Consider the following 17,785-nt stretch of genomic DNA (forward strand, 5'->3'; position numbering starts at 1 on the left):
GCGGGCTCTCCCTTCTCCTCCACCCAGCAGGCATCCTGTGCATTCTCCTTTAGCTTTTCCTTTGTTAATGGTGCTATTGGGTCAGTGGATGCCCCAGTTCCTTCAGTCCTGTGGCTCCCAAAAACTGGCCTTTGGAACAGCAGCCTCAGCATCACCCAGGAATTCTTGGGCCCTACCCCAGAGCTACTGAGTCAGAAATGTAGTTTAACAAGCTCTCTGGGTGTTTCTGATTCATGCTCAAGTTTGAGAACCACTGCTTTTTCTGTATCCAGCAGAGCCCTGGATGTCTGTTAGTGATGTGGCTTTTGAGAGCTTACCTGTGACTGTGGATCTGAACATTTACTAGTCAGATGACACATTTCCCGGGAGTGGGATGGGAATCAGATAATGATAGACTTCTTTTCTCTGTGTTCTACATTTCTTTATTCACATAGAACATATAACACTTTTGGAATTGGGGTGGGGAAATTAAAGTGATAAAGTGTAATAAAATATTACACTAGCTGCTCTCCCAAGTGTTACTGAATAGATTCATCAGTCATTATCAAATAAATAAAACCCTGCTGCTTCTCTCCCTGGACCTGACCATGTGGAGCTGCCCAGGTAAGAAGCAGCTGGCTCTGAACAGCAGCCTGGGGCCTGTGTTTGGAATGTCAGCCCTTGTGGCGTGATTTGGGCTCCCATGTGAGACCACTAACTTTCTGCTTATATCGCAGGTGAATATATTATACTTATCTAAAACCAGAGGCCATGAAGGTGCTGTAGAAGGAGGTGCTTTTGTGATTCTCTTTTTTTTTTTAATAAATGAATTTTATTGATACATATTAATAAAACACACACTTCATCCAAAGTGTGCAATCAGTGGTATTTGGTATATTCACAGAGTTGTGTGTTCATCACTTCCATCATTATTAGAGCATTTTCATTATTTCAGTAATAATAATAAAAACAGATAAGAAAAGTCCTCACCTCTCAATCTCTCTGTTTCTCCTGCTGTACATAGCAGCTATTCCTGGTCATTCTTTTTAATAAGTCCAAAATACTTCAAGAGAAACCTTAGGCTGTCTTCTGGTCAGGCAGGATTTCATGTGGGTCATGCCAGAAACGTCAGCTACAGTCTGGCAGCTTGAGCGTTCTGCAGGGTGGGAAGAAGCCGCACTGGGCTCAGGTCACCGTGTAAGCCACTCGGGGCCTCTTGCTGCCCAGAGTCCCTGTTGGCTGGCAGTGTGTCCAAGGACTAACCACTGCTGTTTCTTTCAGATATTTGGCTTCTTGGCAACTGCAGTGTACGCAGTGAACACATTCTTGGCAGTACAGAAGTGGAGAATGAGCATCCGCCAGCAGAGCACCAATGACTACATCCGAGCCCGCACGGAGTCCAGAGACGTGGACGGTCGCCCTGAGATCCAGCGCCTGGACACGTGAGGACCTGCCAGAGTCCTGCCTCCCATCCTCATGCCCGTCCTCTCAATCAAGTCTTCTTTCCCTCATCACATCAGATTTTCATGTGATTAAGTTGAATTTTGTCCTCCTTGGTAGAAGTTCTTTTTGGGAAAGGGTTTTCAGAGCAGCCCTGTCAGTGGGTATATGGATGGAGGCAGCCCCCATACCCAGCTGTTCAGACAGTGGTGGGCTGGAGAGGTGCATGGATTCTGAACCACCCTACTATAGCAGGACTTTGGACTAAATGGGACTGCTAAGAGGGGGGCGGGAATCAAGAAATGAAGGGACAGGGTTGGAATGGTCAACCTGCAGTGATTCTTGGGCATCCTCCAGGGATTTCACACTGCCAGGGCTCCTTTTGGGTCAGTGTTGAGTCTGGCTGCCAGGATCCTCAGCTTCCTCATCATCTGTGCCTGGGGCATCGAGACAGCCAGCACAAGCCCAAAGGCCATGTTTGACACTGAGGGTCTTGGTAGATGGATGTACAGTTGACCTCTTTGCTGGGTCTGGACCTTCCAGGGATGGTAGAGGCTGGTGTCATATTGGTGCAGCTCCACGGACTGCTGATGTGTGGGGAGGTCATCTTTTGTTTCCTACCCTGCTTAGAAATGACTTGATTCTTCCTCAAATGAATCCCTTCCCAAATCCCAGATTCTTCTCCAGGAATATAGGGACCATCTTGTTTTCCAGTTCCCTACTTCCCTAAATACTGGAGAAGCTGAATTGCAGATTTTCTGTCATTTTACCTTCTCAGGCAAAAGCCATGAAAGAAATACAGTTCATTCCACCAGCCGAAGCCCTTGTCCATTTGCCGGCTTCAGGGACCACAGGTGGGGGATATGTTTGTGTATATGTTACAAATAAGCGTTCGTGTGTGTAGATATACTCCCTCCATTTTAGGGATGTGTGCTAATTTTCAGATTTCTGAGCGGAGCTGTAAAGTGATTCTGAATATAATTGTCTAGGATTTGAAAATGCTTGAATTTGCACCATAACACATCCTTTCACTGATGCTTCAGAAGGCACTAATTGTCACTTTTGGTGCCTCAGGGTCATGAATAACTATGAACGTCAATCTTGGAAATTGTTGGGGAAAATTGTAGTTATTAAGGTTTTTTATTGAATTCTTGATAAAGTGAAGCTTGTAGTTAATTTTAAACGAGCCCCTGTGATACTTTAGTTTTGTTTTTTTTCTTCCCTATTGGATTTTAATTGTATCTTTCATGGAAAAAATAGTTTTATTTTGTCAGGTTTTCACTCTTGGAACTTAATGTTTACAAACTTCACTCTAGCTCTAATATTTTGTGTTGTAGCCCTCGCCAAGGAGAAAACACTGTTGGCTGGAAAAACTGCAGTAATGTGGAGAATCCCCAGGGTCTCATACTAATGACCATTTACAGCTTTAGCAGTGTACTGTGTAATAATTCTGAGAGAGAAAGAGAGAGAGTTAGTCTGTGTGTTTGGGAATGGGAGGAGGAGAGAGGGTGTCAGAAAAGTTTCCATCTCTGTACATGCAGCATTGCATTCCCCCTAAAACAGCAGCGTCTGATTTCAGGGGGCCAGAGGATCGGTCGGGTACATGGCTGAGCTGAGGATTCTGCAGGAAATGGTACTGTTCTGTCTCTGAAGGGTTGGGGTAGGGGTTAGCTCCTTGAACCAAACATCCGGTACAGTCTGCGGACTGCTGCAGTCCTTTCTGCTCTCTCAGACCCAGCTATCCCGGTCATAACTCAGCTCCCCTCGGCTCCCCTCGGCGCCCACGTAGGGGAGCCTGGCCTGGTCACAGCCGGGCGTGCTGCCCAGCAGGTCCGATAGCACTCTCTTCCCACATCTGCTGTGAGTCAGTACAACTCATGCCTCACAAACTTCGAACCTATTATATTTAGTGATTTTGGGGGCAATTATGGCTTCTAGATTTTATCTATTCATTTTATGTATTTATTTTGCATTTGTCAAGTATGTTGCATAGTCAGAATTGGGCTTATCGCCCTCTGCAGAAGCTCCATTTATAAGCAGGGCTACAAAGACTTAGCCTTTACATTAAAGGGGGCCCACTTTGAAGGACCACCCTGAACTTCATCAGAAATGAAATCTCCCTTTGGGAATCATGTTACTTGACCTCAATAGCAGCCTGTCTTTGAAGTGAGATTGAAAAAAAAGAAAACCATTCAGGCGGGATTTTTGCCCAAGTGTTCCCAGGTCTCAGGTAAAATCCGTTTATCACCTGGTGAAAATTCAGGACACAATTGATTGGTCTCCTGAAGCTGTGTTGTCAGCTGCCGGGAGCAATTCTGAAGCCCATCGAAATTGTCAGTGCTAATAGATAATAAAAAGTGATGAGATCTTGTGCCACAGACGGACTTGGGAGTTAGTTTGCATCCTAGCGTTAGAATCTTTGGAATTATTTATGTCCCCGTAAGTTTGTAATATCTTTTGTGTCAGGAGGCTCCCCGTGGTTTTTGTAAATGCGTTTCTTTATATTTAATTAGTTCCCACTAGAACCACAAGTGGCGGCGGGTACACTTTCTAGCTGGTGTCATGCACAGGCACAGAGCTCATCACAGCCACAGTGTGGTGATGAAGGTCATGAAGGGAATCTAATGTGGTTGTCCGTGGTCAATGTAGAGACACCTGTATTTTTCTTGTGTTGCTACTCTGTGTGTACAGAGAGAAGACAGTCTAGATTTGGGGGGCTTAAAATGACCTCGGAAACATTTTTGTATTTACTATTTCCACGAGTTTGGGCATTTTAAGGCTGAGGCAACCTTAGTTTTTCTCAGTTTTCAGATGGGATGCTTCTGGCTTTCACAGTTCAAGCCAAGCTTGAAGAGAACTGCAGTTGCTGTGTAAATTTGAATTTGTTCTGGAGACTGTACCATTGAAACCCTCAAGAATTTGGTGGAATCTCATGGTTTTAGATGGATGCAAACACTGACGTCTTCAGAGAAAGTTTTTTGTGGCACTGATTTGGTCTATTTGGTGATTCCCATTTATCTTCCCTTCCTGCTCTGACGGCCTGCAGGGAAATACCTTTTCCCTTTCATACAGAGAGGTTACAATCCTCAAAGCCTCTAGACACTTCTTGGTCCCATATAAAGCTGGGAAAGGCAAAGGCTGTTACAGATTAAACCATGTAAAAGAGATTTGATTTAAAGTAAAGTAAGATTTTATCCTGTACAGCAACAGCCATCCAAAGTAGAGTCCCTTTGCCTACAAAAATCCAGCCGGCTCAGTCCCATCCCAGTGTCTTCCTTGGCTGCTTGAGCTAAAGTGCAGGGTGGACAAAGCTCAGCCCAGTTTGCAGGGAAGCCTGCCGGGACCCCAGCCCAGATCTGAGGGCTTGGCCCCGGGAACCTGATATCCACCCGCCCTCTGGGCACCATTCTCCCCATCCTGCCCGGAAGATGCCCACCTGCAGGCGGGCGTGAGGCATCTCCACCTCCACCCTGTTTGGGATGCTTTTGGCGAGAGTCTTGTGATTCACTTGAAAACATTCCAGCTCTTCGAAGTTTGCAGTTTTATCTGCCTTTCTCTGAAGGTTTCATGATGATTCAGTCGTGGGTAAAACCACTAGCAGTCTCCAGTTAGATGAAGCCCTAACTCTTTTATCCACACGCAGACATGAGTTCTTGTTTACAGAGCCTTGAATGTCAGGCGTCACGTCCTAGGTGTGCCCAAGCTCACCTTTTCTTGTAGACTTGCATGTACTGTTGGGGAAGAACCGCTCAGCTTTCCCTACGTTCTAAGAGGTGGGCCAAGGTCTCATCCCTATCTGTGAGCTTTTCCATGCAAGAGGCAGGACCTGTCTTAACAGCTGAATAGACCATAGAGACAGCATGTGGCCAATTTAAGGATTCTGGAAGGAAGTGATGATCTAAGTGTTCACAGCAAAGCAACCAGGAAATCAGTGTGGCTGCCGCCGAATTGCCCTGTTCTCCATATCTTATTTACACATAGCCGAAGGAGAAAACACCTTCTAGGCCAAGGACTGCTATCGATGATCTCTAGGAAATCAAAAAGTTGCATCTGGCTCCCCGGACTGTGTTACTTTGTGAGGGCTCCAGATGTTCTTTTAGCTCCAAGTGAAGTTTCAGAATCCAGGGTTTCTCTTCCCCAGAGCCTTTGTGTTTTATCAGCCCCCCTCCCAAGACAGCCAGGTGACAGGCTTGTTGGGCCAGCCTGCTGGGCTGCTGCTGTTGGTTACGGGCAGGTGAGGGAGGTGAGAGGAGAAGGCAGTCCCAGCACACCAGGTTCTTCTTACTGGCAGTCTTCTTAAAACCCTAGACATACATACGAACCCAGGCTGTCTCGAAAAAATGTGCTTGCTTAACTGTCTTCCTATCTGTCTTTTGAAAAGTGAGGCCTTGTGTTCTGGAATCAGCTGGCGTGACGGGGGCCAGTATTCCTTGGCACTGTGGGTGGACTCTTGGTGTCTAGTTTGGGAACTCATGGGTCTGCACAGGCAGCTCAGAATCTGGTTTGGGTGCCACCTTTGACACTTGGGACACAGACCCAGCACTGCCTCCCTTTAGCTTTATAGATTTTCCTGCCTCTTTATAAAACCTTATATTTCTTTTCCTCTTGGCAGATATCATTAAAATCATCTGAGCTGTCTGGTTGCAAAGGTTTGAAATGTTTGACCTCTTACATTTCTTTTCTTTAGAAACTCTCTGCAAGAAAATAGCCTCATGATCTGTTAGATCTAGATTTTTCTTCTGAAAGTGAATGTTCTGTTGGGCTCTTCACTCCAGGAAAGTGTACTACATTTGTTCGCTCCTAAGGTTTGAGTCAGAGGAGTGGGTCCTGATATATTTTTCTGTTCTTTTGTCTGGAATGTATTTTTTCTCCATTTGGATATGATTTCTCAACCTTTGGAATTTTTTTTTTCCTCTGTAGTTTTTCTTACTCCGTAAACCTAACAGTGAAGGGAAAAAATGACAACTTGCTTAGAATTAAGTTTAGATTATGGACCCATGGATAATATTAGTATATCTATTTCATAGGGTTAGTTTGTCTGCTTTTTACACCAGTGCTTTATTTGGGTGATTTGCCACTCAGACACACTGAAGTGACATGTTTTCTTTGGGGTACAAAATACATAAAGGCTAGAGAGCCCTCCGCTGAGGTGTCGGTGCCGCCTGGGCTGGGGCGAGCTGTCAGAACTTTCGTAGTTCTCATTAACAAGTAAGAACTTGCCTCAGGCTACCTTAATCAGCTTTGGGGGCAGAATTTAGGGCAAGACCAACATTTCTCTTCATAATTATACCTCAGAGGGAAGAAGATATCAAACAAGATTCTGGTAGTGCTTTGTATGAGATTCAGTAATAGCCTGGAAATCTCAAATCTGAGTTGTCCCTAGCGATACTGCTTTCCCCCTTTTATCAGGAAAGCAGCCCTAAGGAATGGTCAGGAAAATGGGGACAAAGGGGGTGACTTGATGCCCACAGCAGGTGGGACCAAGTGTAACTAATGGGTAGCTTCCCTCCACAGGCCCTGTTTTGCCTTCTTGCCTTTTCAGAATCGATTTTGCAAGTCTGAGCTCTGTTCTCTTGCAGAAGTGAAGAACACAAACCTTCAGAGTTGCCTGGAGAACGGGCAGGTCCAAGATTCGGGGGCTGCAGGGACAGCCCCAAGCTGGCTCAGGCCCTCAGAGGGGGCCACGTGCTTTCAGCTCTTCCATGCCATAACCCACTTAAAAATGAATTTTCAAACGTGCCCTGTGGTAAAATTGATCTATTTGGATAAAATAAGTGTTTTTCGTAACTTGATTTTGTTTGATGTGGTTCCCTTTAGGAGATAGCTAGGGATTGAAACTATTTGTATATGTTGAAATTTGTAGGGTCTCAGGAACCCATGGAAAAACAGTGAACTATTTATTATAGGTATGACTGTATTTTTTTTCCCAAAGTAGATAGTTCTGTCTTTTGTGTTTTAAGACAAATAATCACTTCACCTTTGGTGCCTTCCATGTGTCACAGAAGCACTCTTGTCGATCATGGAATTGAAAAAGATGTACATTTAGTTAAACCAGATAACACTATTTTTGTAGCATGATTTTAGATTGTGTCCTTTTGATACTGCTTTTAGCAGTGCTGGCTTTGGGGTCTGGCCATTTCCCCTTTAACTTCGTATGTATTTTTAAAACAAAAATTAAAAAAAAACACAACAAATACCTGGCTATCCCTGACTCTGTGCTGCTTTCTGCCCAGCATCTTGTTTCTGCTTATTTCAATATTCTGAGAGTGAGTGTATATTTCTGTGAAATGATGATTAACCAGTGTAATTGCATTTGGCATTGTGAACCCCTCGCCCAGTCTGAGAGGCATTGGACACCTCAAGTAGCAAGAGGAAAGTTGTTCTGGTTTTTAAAATGCTCTGTCTTCCCCTTCTTTGGTTTAAAATAGTGACAAGCCCATGTCTGGCTCCTTCCCCACTGTTGTGGGCTGGTAAGCAGGAGGCTTTTCTCTGGCTTGGTGTCTTCCAGGGTCAGCTCAGGCCTCTGCCAAGCTAGCCAGGCTACTGGGAGGTCTTGCTGGGCTCTGGGGCATACCTTCTACTTGGATAACAGGTGGGTTTGTGGGTGCTCTGGGTCAGTTTGGTGGCCCTTTCTAGGTTTTTTGGCCTAACAAAACAGACTCTTTGCCACGAGACGCTTGATGATATCAAGCCACAGATAACATTTAGCTACTCCTCCACCTCTCGCATCCTGCTGGACAGATATGTGTGGCCAAGGAAAGTCTTGAGTAAACTAGCTGAGCCATTGCAAAATGAAGTATCAAGTTATTGAAACATAAAATGGTAGCATTTTTTGTCCTTTTGAAGGGTCGGAATATGTAGTTATTTTAAAACAAAGGAAGTCAAGTCAGATGGCTAAGTAATAACTTTCCGATTACTCACGGGTACTTGGTGGGGCGGTTAAGTCAGCTGCTTTTTATCAGTTTAAAGACACAGATGTCGGGCATTTGGAGGCAGTGCCCATTTGGTAAACTTTGCGCTTCCATGCTAGCGCTGACCAGCTTTTGGGTTTGAGACTATCCATTTGGAGTGGTTTGGAGGCCCCCAAGAGCTTGACTCCTTTTTATTTGCCCCTGACAGCAGACAAAGCCTCACATTGCCCTTTCTTTCTTTTGAAGGACCAATTTTTCATGGTACTTGTCCTGATTGTTTTCATAGTGTTCAAATCTGTATTTTTGTATGTAGAGGGAAATAATTTTCTCAACACTAATCACTAATAAATATTGTATTAAATTGTCATGAAGGAGTTCTTGTTTAATAAACAGACATGTGAAAATGTTGTTTTCTCCTCTTTTCTTACTCTAAACTTATCTCCTGCCCCTTCACAGGCTTACTAGGTGGAGGGTAAACAGCCACAATCCACAGGGCAGCACAAGGCATCTGGGATACCAGGTTGACAGCCAGCTTTGCTGGGGCTGGCGAGGTGGAATGTAAACACCCTACTGTGTCCCTCTCTCGGCTTCCGTACTTTCTACCTTTTCCACATTTTCAAAACATGTCATATGCCAGTTGGAGCAGTCTTTCTGTCTTGCTGCCGCACATCCCATTCTGTCCTGCAATGCTTTGCTTCTTCCCATGGACCTGGACCACAATACAGACCCAGGGCTCAACAGGCTGCCACTCCAAGGTCCCTTGTGCATCCAGTTTCCACAAGAGCCTCTGGTTCCAGCTGCAGGACTTTATCCTGATACACGAGGGAGACAGCTTTGGGCCTCCTCAAGGGGGCCATGGTGACCTGGGCAAGTTACCTAGTCTTTCTCTCAGTTTCCTCAACTGTAAAATAGGATTGAGTGAGGATTACATAGGAGAACACATCAGATGCTTAGCCCAGAGCCTGGCACAGAGTAAGTGCTCATGTATTGTTGCTAAAACCTAAACCCATCAGGGTTTTTAACCCATATGATTCACACCGTATTTGGTAAGATTTTCTTCAAATACACACACAAAGCAGGTGGTCTGGTTTAATCCATGATGGCCTTTTCAGGTTGGAGATTCACATGCAAGAGAACAGGCTACAAGTACCCAAAACACAGGCCCAGAACTCTGGCTCATTGACCAGGCCTCTTGGGTCATAGGAAATAACATTTGTTAAAGCTGCTTTTGTATAAAAAAATTATATAGTTACAAAATCCCACTGAGGATCCATACACAGTATAAGTCCGTAGGTGAACCCCAAAGGCTCGTCTCATCTCATGAGATGGTCAGTAATCTGCTCTGATGGCTTAGAGTACACTGGGCATCCAGGGGAAGGGAGGGTTTGACTGGGCCCGCCCAGCTACCCTCGTCACTGTCACTGCTATTCCCTCGTTTGGTACCCTGTCTCCTGGCCCTGGAAAGCTAGTCTACCAGCTTTCCTTTGAAACAGTCCTTGACCCGAAAGAGTCATTTCACCCAAAGAAGACTTGTAGTTTCCAAGGGTGTGGGGTGTCAGTTATGGGCACCAAGACCCACTCTCCTAGGTGATAAGGCAAAGGTCAGTTTTCTCCCTGTTTCAAGATTGGAGGAAACAGATACCCCTTGAACAAAAGACACTTGGAAGGATTCTTCTCCACAAAGTGCCCGGCACAAGCAGGGGCCTCCGGGGCAGACAAGCGTCAGAAACCACTGGGGCCTGGAGGTCAGCCCTGCGGTGCTTTCGGCCTGATTGTTCCCCTTTGGGAAGTACAGGCCAGGCCCCCTTCCCCGCCACACACACCACGTCTTCTGGCATGAACTGCTTACTGTGGCAGGTGGCAGCCACTGTCTGATCCCAGGGTCTGAGCATTGGCAGCTACTCAGGGCTTCGTGTCCTTGTGTTTTTCTTTGGCAGAGAAGTTAAATGACTGGAGGTCTGTGGACAGAAGTGGGGAGATGGGGTGGAATACTCAAGATGCCCTCATGCAGAGTGGTTACATAGTGCTAAGCAAGGGGTGCAGTCTGGTGAGCTGGATTAAGGAACTTGAGGCTGTGAGGAGGGTCACCGGTCAGCACTCTCACTGTTGCTCGAGAAGTCACAGCCTCTTCCAACACACAGCATGGGCAGGAAGGTGCAGGAGTGGCTCCTGTGGCTCGGGTTGCCCGGGCACGGGCAGGCCATCAGTCTGAGTCCGAGTCTGAATTCTCTTCTGAAAGGAAAGCAAAGAGAATGCTTGGCAGGGGTTTCCAGGCAGTGGTGCCTGGGAAGTCTCCAGGGAAGCACAAACAGGCACCTGCCTGGCAGGAGCCCTCGGCTCAGGTCTCCGCCTACATGCTCCTAGACAGCCGTCAAGCCAGTGCTAGGGTCCAGCCCAGCTGGCACATAGGGGGGCCCTTCCTCACTTCCTCCTTTCCTACCTGTTAGTGTCACCCCATCTGGGAGGCCTTCCCTGACTTCTACTCCAGGCTCCCCCTGCCCACGGATGCCTGTTGGGCCACATGCATCCCACTGCGTACACTGCCACTGCTGCTGGGTCCAAATCCTGTCTAGGCTGTGAGCTCCCTGAGGGCAGGTAATATGCCAGCTCATCTGCACATCCTTATCAAGCGTCAGGTTCAAGGGATGCTGACAACCAGGGCCCCGCAGGAAGAAGGGGACACAGGGCTGAGTACGTCCAGTGCTGAAAGTTTCAGAGCTGTTGGCCACCAGTGGCAACAGCCTCTCTGCCTGGAGCCCACGTGAGTGTGGCAGGGAAGGGACAGGCAGAGTTCAGGAGGCCTCAGAGCCTTGAACTCAGTTCCAGGCCAGCTCTTGTGCCTCCAGGCATGTCTCGTATTGGAGCCCCACCCACTCTGCTCCTCCTGCCCCTCTGGGCTGTGGCTAAGCAAAGCTCCAGGGACACCAAACCAGGTGGACCGTCCTGACACACCTTTGCAGAGCCCCCACCACAGGTCCTGCTCTGTGCAGGGCACAAGCACCCTGCTTTCAGCTTGACTTTTGTAAAATTAGGTGCCGTGCAGGACAGCCGTCCTGAGCTGGTGAAGGCTGGCTTGAGCCAGCTGGTGAGCCGCACTTCCCTTGGAAATGAAAGCAAAGCAAGCCCGAGTTTGCCTGGGTTTGGCTGGGTGCTGCAGATGAGGATGACAGAGCTCGGGTACCATGGTTTGAGGAGCTGGCAGCGGGTGCTGGTTTGGGGCTGGTAGCCACTGTGTCTTGGTGGCCAGGTGCCCCAGGACTCGTCCAAGAAAGTTTCACCCAGGAGGCAGTCAGTGCTCAGGTACAGAGGTGTTGAGCATGCCCCCAGCTGGCCTTCCTGGGATGGCTGGAAGTGGGGGGCTCCCCAAGGGCACTGGTTTTATGATCAGTGCCGCATGAAGAGATGTGGGAACTGGGCTGGAAAAAACACTTCCTGCCCTTGGGATGAGAGGAAATGCATCTGCTCCAGCCTCTCCAGAGCCAAGTGCCCCCGAGAGGCCACTGCAGTAACAGTCCCAGAGAGGATCCTCCGGGTTCTCAGGCTGGAAACCCCCAGGGCAGCCACCCACCTTCTGCCTTGTCGGCTGTGGCCTCCTCTGCCGAGTCTCCTTGTTTGAGGAATTTGGCTACCTCGTTAAAGATCAGGTAGAAGTCAATGGCGAACACGATTGTGGCAAAGAAGCCAAACACCTGTGGGGCACAGAGCACAGCGGGTGCTGAGGGGGGCCGGTGAATGGGCATACCATCAGCAGCTGGGAAGCCCTCGTCCAGGACGCTGGGAATGGTGGGGGCAAGACAGAAGCTGCCCCCCACCCACCCCGGCCGTTTCTTAGCAGCAGCCTAGCAGCTGGGATTGGCAGGCACAGCCCCCCGATTCCAGACACATAGACAAGTGAGCCGTTCATTTGGTTTGGCCAACAGCCCTCCCTAGCTCAGAGGCCAAGGGAAGAAAGTTCTAATGCGAGGACCCTTGGGCATAGCTGAGGTCCAAGTCAGAGATGAGGAAACGGAGCCCTCACGGCGCAAGACTGTGTTCCCCGGTCTCCCGCCAGCCGAGTGTCCCGCAAGGAACCTAGGGCTTCAGGAGCGGGTGAACTTGAGGGCAGCGCTGCTGGGCACCGCTTCCCGGGGGCAGGGCAGCTACTCACCCCCGCGGCTTTGGAGGCCCCGTCAGAGTATTTTGCGACGGCCGTGATGGAGATGGCGAAGTAGATGAGGGCTGCCGTGACACAGCGCAGGAAATCCTGGGGAGAGAGAAGCATAGCCACACTGCCTTGAGCTGCTCAAAGGAGGCCCAGAGGGGGCCAGCTGGGAGGCAAGGTGGGGAGAGGGGCTCGGAGGGGCACTGGAGCGGCAGGAACAGGGCCGGAACCCTACCATCCCCAGAGGACCATGGGCACGCCAGCCGGGTCACAGTCCCACTCCACTGGCCCTGGGGCTACCAACCCCTCCCGCCCCACCTGCACTCGCTGACCCTTCTCCCACCCCACTCCTGCCCAGGTGCCTCTCGCCGCAGTCTTGTTGCCCTGCTGGTTGCCAGCAGTGGGAGCTGCCACAGGATGGTCCAGCCGCAGCGTCCAGCTTACGGCGTGGCTTGGCCTGGCCGCAGGATTCCTTCCTTACTGGGGAGCCACAGGTTGAAAACCCCTCACAGACCCCCTCCTGGCTCCCCAGCGGGGCGATCTGGCCCCTGGCCTCGCTTTGCCACACACTCGCAGCCCACCCACTTATCTATCAGGGCTTCTGCTTACCCCCTCGTTAGGGTAGGAGGCCTTCAGTTTTTTAGGGAGCCCTCCTCAGGCGGTGAGAGAATGCTGGATATGAATCAAGAGACTAGGGTCAAGTCCAGCCTTCGCTCACCCTTCTCTGCCTCAGTTCAGCAAAGTTCACAGGTGGGCCCTGGACTCTCCCAGGTGAAAAAATGAGGCCAGGGCTGCCAGATGGCTGTGTCTGAGTAGGGCCCACAAATCCTCAGTTAACCTGCCCTGCCCATGTGGCTTGAATTTCTGTGGCTGAGGCTCATTCCTGGCAGATCCAGCTGGGGGCGGAGGGGGGGGGGTGCCACAGTGCCACCTGGTGGCCAGGGACGAAGGGGCTGTCTTTGGGGTCCCCTGCCTCACAGATGGACACTGGCGGTGGAGGAGGTGCATCAACCCGCTCCAGGTCACATGGCTGCTGGGTGGTGGGGCACACACAGGGCTTATCTGAAGCCAGGTCTGTCTGCTTTGGTCTAACCAACTGCACACTGCTCCTCCGGAGATGCCCAGCTCCAGTGTCCTCCTCTGGCCATTCTGGAAGGGACAGCCCCTGGTCCCTGCTCATGGGCTGGGCAGCCAACCCCTTTCTCCGGGGCCCCGGCCCTCACCATCATGGGCCAGCACAGGCCCTGCCATTTGTCGCTCAGCTGCATAGCATCAGCAAAGAGGAAGTAGAGGGCCAGCAGGAACTCCAGCAGGGGAGCCGTGAGGAAGGCCGACGCTGAGGATGCCACGTAGCAGACAAAGATGATGAACGAGAGACCCTGGGGGACACGGGGGAGGCTGTCAGTCTTTTCCCAGCCCCCTCTCAATGGCTCCTCTGAGCCACTCAGGAATAGAGGAGGGAACGGCCAAGCCCCACAACCAGGAAGTGGCCCAGCCAGGCCCAAGCCCAGTGGTGGCCCCAGCCCCGCCCGGCACTGTCCCCAGGCCTCTGGAGTCCTGACCCCGCTCCAGATCCTTGCAAGGACCCAATCAGGAAGGCCCAGCTCCCGAACTGTGTCCTGACCCCCAGAAGGCCACCGCCTGGGGCTCCTCCCTCCCCCACCCAGCAGATTCTATGGCAGAAACCCCCCAACTCAGATGTATCCCGCAGGTGCCAAAGCTGAGCAGTCTCCAGGGCAACCCACTAAAGTAGGAACCTAAGATGTGTGCCTCTCACGGACTCTAGACTTTACCTTGAAAACAAAAAAATAGTCAACGTTGGTAATGATATACATGCTGAAGCTTTTCGAGGTGAAATGCACTGATGTCTGCAATTTACTTTGAATGCATCAAAAAAGAAAATGGATTGAAGGACGGATAGATGGATAGATGTGATAAAGTGAATACAGCAGAGTGTTCATTGTACAGTCTAGTAGGTATATGGGTGTTCACTGTATAAATCCTTCAGCTTTTATGCTTGAAAATGTTCACAGTAACAGAAAAAATACCCAGGACAGCATGTACTGACACCCCTTGGGCCCTGCTGTGCCATTCCCACAGCCTTGGTGAAAGGAGGGCATCCCAAGAGCCTTTAGGGTAGAAACTCCACACCTGGCAATTTATCTAAGGAAATAATCGAAAAGGGGCAGGAGGAACTACAGGAATCAAAGTGCTCACTGCAGCCTTGTCCAAAGCACTGGGGAGGTGGAAGCACTGGTGCTGGGAGAGGCTGCGGCTCCCAGGCAGTTTTGCCCACAGCGGGCGGTGCAGGGCAGGCCAAGAGGACGGGCTGGTGCCTGCGCGGGTGGTTCCGCCGTGCCCAGTGCCCCCTGAGGCTTGTGGTTGTCTCCTCTGAACCTCACAACCACTCGTGTGCCAGGTGCTGCTCACAGCCCTGCTTTACAGATGAGAAGACAGAGGTTCGCAGAGGTGAACTGACGTGCTCGGTGTCACATAAGAGGGGCCCAAGAATTTAAAGCCACGGTTGGTTGACCCAGGTGGAATTCTTAAGTGAAAATGCCCTGGGGGTGCTGGGGAGGACTTGAACTCGCCCACGGCTGAGGGGCTGGGAGTGGGGCCCCGCAGGGACAGCTACGTGCCCCACAGGAAACACTGGCTGCTTCCGATAAGCTAGGGATCCCAGGGAGTCCCCAGGGCATGTCCCTCTACCCCGAACATGGCCTTGGGTGTAGCTGGCCCTCCTCAGATGGATGGGAAACTGAGGCACAGAGGGGTAGAGACTGCCAGAGCCTCCCTGGAAGCGCAGCCTGGGACGCTGCTCAGGGCCTCCTGCAGCGCCTGCCCGACTTCCGGGTGCAGGGCTGTCCTCGCCTCCCTCTCCTTCTGCCCCCCTTCCCCCAGCCAGCTTCTCCTTCTGCCCCCCTCCCCCCAGTCTGCTTCTGGGGATCCCCCTCAATTCCCCTTCCTGTCCAGGCCAGCCTCCCACCCCTCCCCTTTTCCCTCCCCCTCTCCTCATCCTCCTTGACCGAGATCTCCTCCCCCAGCTAGGCTAAAGGCCAGAGAGGCCGGCACCCCCTCCACCCATGAAGTGGTCCTGGGCGGGGGTCCCCTCAGTGAACCGCAGACTCAAGGCTTCTCCAGGGTGGGGCTGTCGCCGGAGGCCGAGGGCCCTGGCACCTCCCCGAGAGACGGCAGGTGCCCACCCCTCGCCTCTCCCCAATGGGGGTCCTCAATGCAGCCCTGTCAAATCCCAGAGACGCTCAGCGCCTCAGCCTTCCCGTCTGCAAAGCGGGAATAACGACAGGTACAGTCAAGTTGCTGGGACCGGAGGTCGAAGGAACAAGTGGCCACGCCCCTCCCCCCGCCGCCGCCCGCCCGGCCCCCTCCGCCCTTGTCCCTGGGGACCCAGCGCGGAGCCCCCCAGCGCCCACGCGGACCGTGGTGGAGTTCTCGCTGCTATCAGTAGACAAAGAAAGCCCTGCGGGCGGGGGTGGGGGCAGCGGGGCGAGGCTGCAGGATCCAGGCAGGAGGCGAGGATGAAGTCACCGGCTGAGCTTCCGCTCCGGCCTCGGGGCAGGCGCGGGGGCAGCCTCCGCGCCTTCCCCGCCCTCCCCCCGGGCGCTGCGGCCCGGGCCCGACCTCAGCCCGGGGGCGTCCCGGCCCCTCCCCGCGGCGAGTCCTTCCCCCTCTCCCGTCCCCAGGGCTGGCCCGGCGGGCTCCTCTCCGGCCTCCCGGCCGGCTCCTCTCCGGCCTCCCGGCCTCCCGCCCTCGAGGCTGCAGCCTCCCCGCGCTCCGCGAGGCGGGCGGGCCCTCGCCGCGCCCGGGAAAGCCGGCGAGAGCGCGGAGAGCGGAGCCCGCACCCGGGAGTGACCGGGCGGGCAGAGCGGGCTGACTTGTCCCCGGGCCCAGCCCAGCGGGGGGGCTGCCGGGTTTGCGGGGCCGAGCGCCCGCGAAGGAGGCCAGAAAATGCGCGAGGCGCGGCCCGTCCCGCAGCCCAGAGAGGGTGGCGGCGACCGAGCTCACACAGCGCGGGTCTGGGACTGCCTGGGGCCCGGCCGCAGCGTCGGCGCGCATCCAGCCCTCGGCAGGAGCCCCCTTCCCCGGCTTCCCTGAGGCCCCCAACTTGCCACGCGAGTTGAAGAGCCGGGGAAGACCTGGGTGCGGGCCCCGCTCGCCAATGGCTCGCGTTATGGGCCTCGATGGACCCGACCGAAACTCGGAGAAGTTTGCCCAACTCTGCGGGCCTCGAGAGCCGTCTGCAGAGCGGAAGCCGGGGAGGGGAGGGGGTCGTGTTCACGCGGCGACAGCCGTCCCACCAGACACCCCCCACCTCAACTGCGGCGGGGGGCGGCGGGTGGGGCCGGGGCCCGCTCGGAACCTCGTCCCCGCGCCGCCCCGGCGGGACCCTCCGCACTCACCGACTCGGCCAGCAGGAGGCGGCCTTTGAGCGAGCAGAGGAAGGCGCGCGCCGGCAGGAGGGCGCGCAGCCCGGGGACGGCGGGGCTCGGCCGCGAGCCGCCCGCGCGCTCGGGGTCCGGGTCCGGGTCCGGGTCGGGGTCTGGGTCTGGGGGCCACATGGTGGCGGCAGGCGCCCCGGCTCGGCCTCTTTCCCTCAGCCCCCGCGCCCGGGAGGGAAGCGGAAACCGAGACTGTGCGGAAGGAGGCGAAGGCCGGGCGCCCTCGGCGCGGGCAGCCCCCCGCGCCCCGCCCCCGGCCCGCCCCCGGCCCTCCTCCTCGCGGACCCCGGCGCCCCCGCGGCTGCGGCCCGCGCGGGGAGGGACCCGTCGCGGTCCTGACCGGGGGCCTTAGCCCTTCGTATTGTCCCCTCTGCCCGCGCCTGGCGCCTCGCGCTCCCACCCGTTCTGTCCCTACTCAGGATTGTCTACACTCGCTGTCTTAGGGTCTGGCTTCCTGTCAATGCGCGAGTCGGATCTTGGGCGTCAAAACAGCAAAGACCTAATAGCAAGGCGTGTGTCCTCATCCTGGCGGTGCTTTCTCCGCGCTCAGAGTTTCCCAGAGTCCTCCGTGGCCTCCCCCCTGCCCCCATCCTTGGCCAGACGGTCCTCCCCAGCCCAGGCCTGGATGCTCCCCCCGCGTGCCCTGGAGCACGCCCCGGTGAGCACCTCGGAGCCGCAGCCCTAGCAGCACGCACACGCAACATATGCACACGCGCAGTCTCCAGCACGCCGGGAGCTGAGCGTGGCCAACACCCAGCCCGTGCCTTTCCCCCTGCTGCTGGGCCTCTGCGACCCGCACCACCCTCCGTCCTTCCACCCCACAAACCAGAGTGGGGTCGGGGGGGCGTGTCTCCTGG

At 53.2% G+C, this 17,785-nt stretch overlaps 2 protein-coding genes across 2 annotated transcripts in view; one reads left to right on the forward strand and one right to left on the reverse strand.

The window, feature by feature from the left end:
- CMTM4 (CKLF like MARVEL transmembrane domain containing 4) overlaps positions 1-8,734 on the forward strand; it is a 109,779-nt gene extending 101,045 nt beyond the window's left edge. Inside the window, exon 4 of the mRNA XM_058279893.2 lies at positions 1,261-8,734. Coding sequence (XP_058135876.1) covers positions 1,261-1,425 — 165 coding nt within the window. The 3' untranslated portion in view covers positions 1,426-8,734. The remainder of the gene's footprint in view (positions 1-1,260) is intronic.
- A 671-nt stretch (positions 8,735-9,405) lies between these two features.
- On the reverse strand, positions 9,406-17,125 carry CMTM3 (CKLF like MARVEL transmembrane domain containing 3). Its single transcript, XM_004460903.4, has 5 exons — positions 16,890-17,125; positions 13,695-13,850; positions 12,478-12,573; positions 11,899-12,019; positions 9,406-10,562 (listed from the first exon to the last, which is right to left on the reverse strand). Exons 1-5 carry the CDS (start codon positions 17,046-17,048, stop codon positions 10,534-10,536), a joined length of 561 nt encoding a protein of 186 aa, XP_004460960.1. The 5' UTR covers positions 17,049-17,125; the 3' UTR covers positions 9,406-10,533.
- Positions 17,126-17,785: the final 660 nt, after the last annotated feature.

This window comes from Dasypus novemcinctus, chromosome 18 (assembly GCF_030445035.2).
Source record: "Dasypus novemcinctus isolate mDasNov1 chromosome 18, mDasNov1.1.hap2, whole genome shotgun sequence".
Taxonomy (NCBI): domain Eukaryota; kingdom Metazoa; phylum Chordata; class Mammalia; order Cingulata; family Dasypodidae; genus Dasypus; species Dasypus novemcinctus.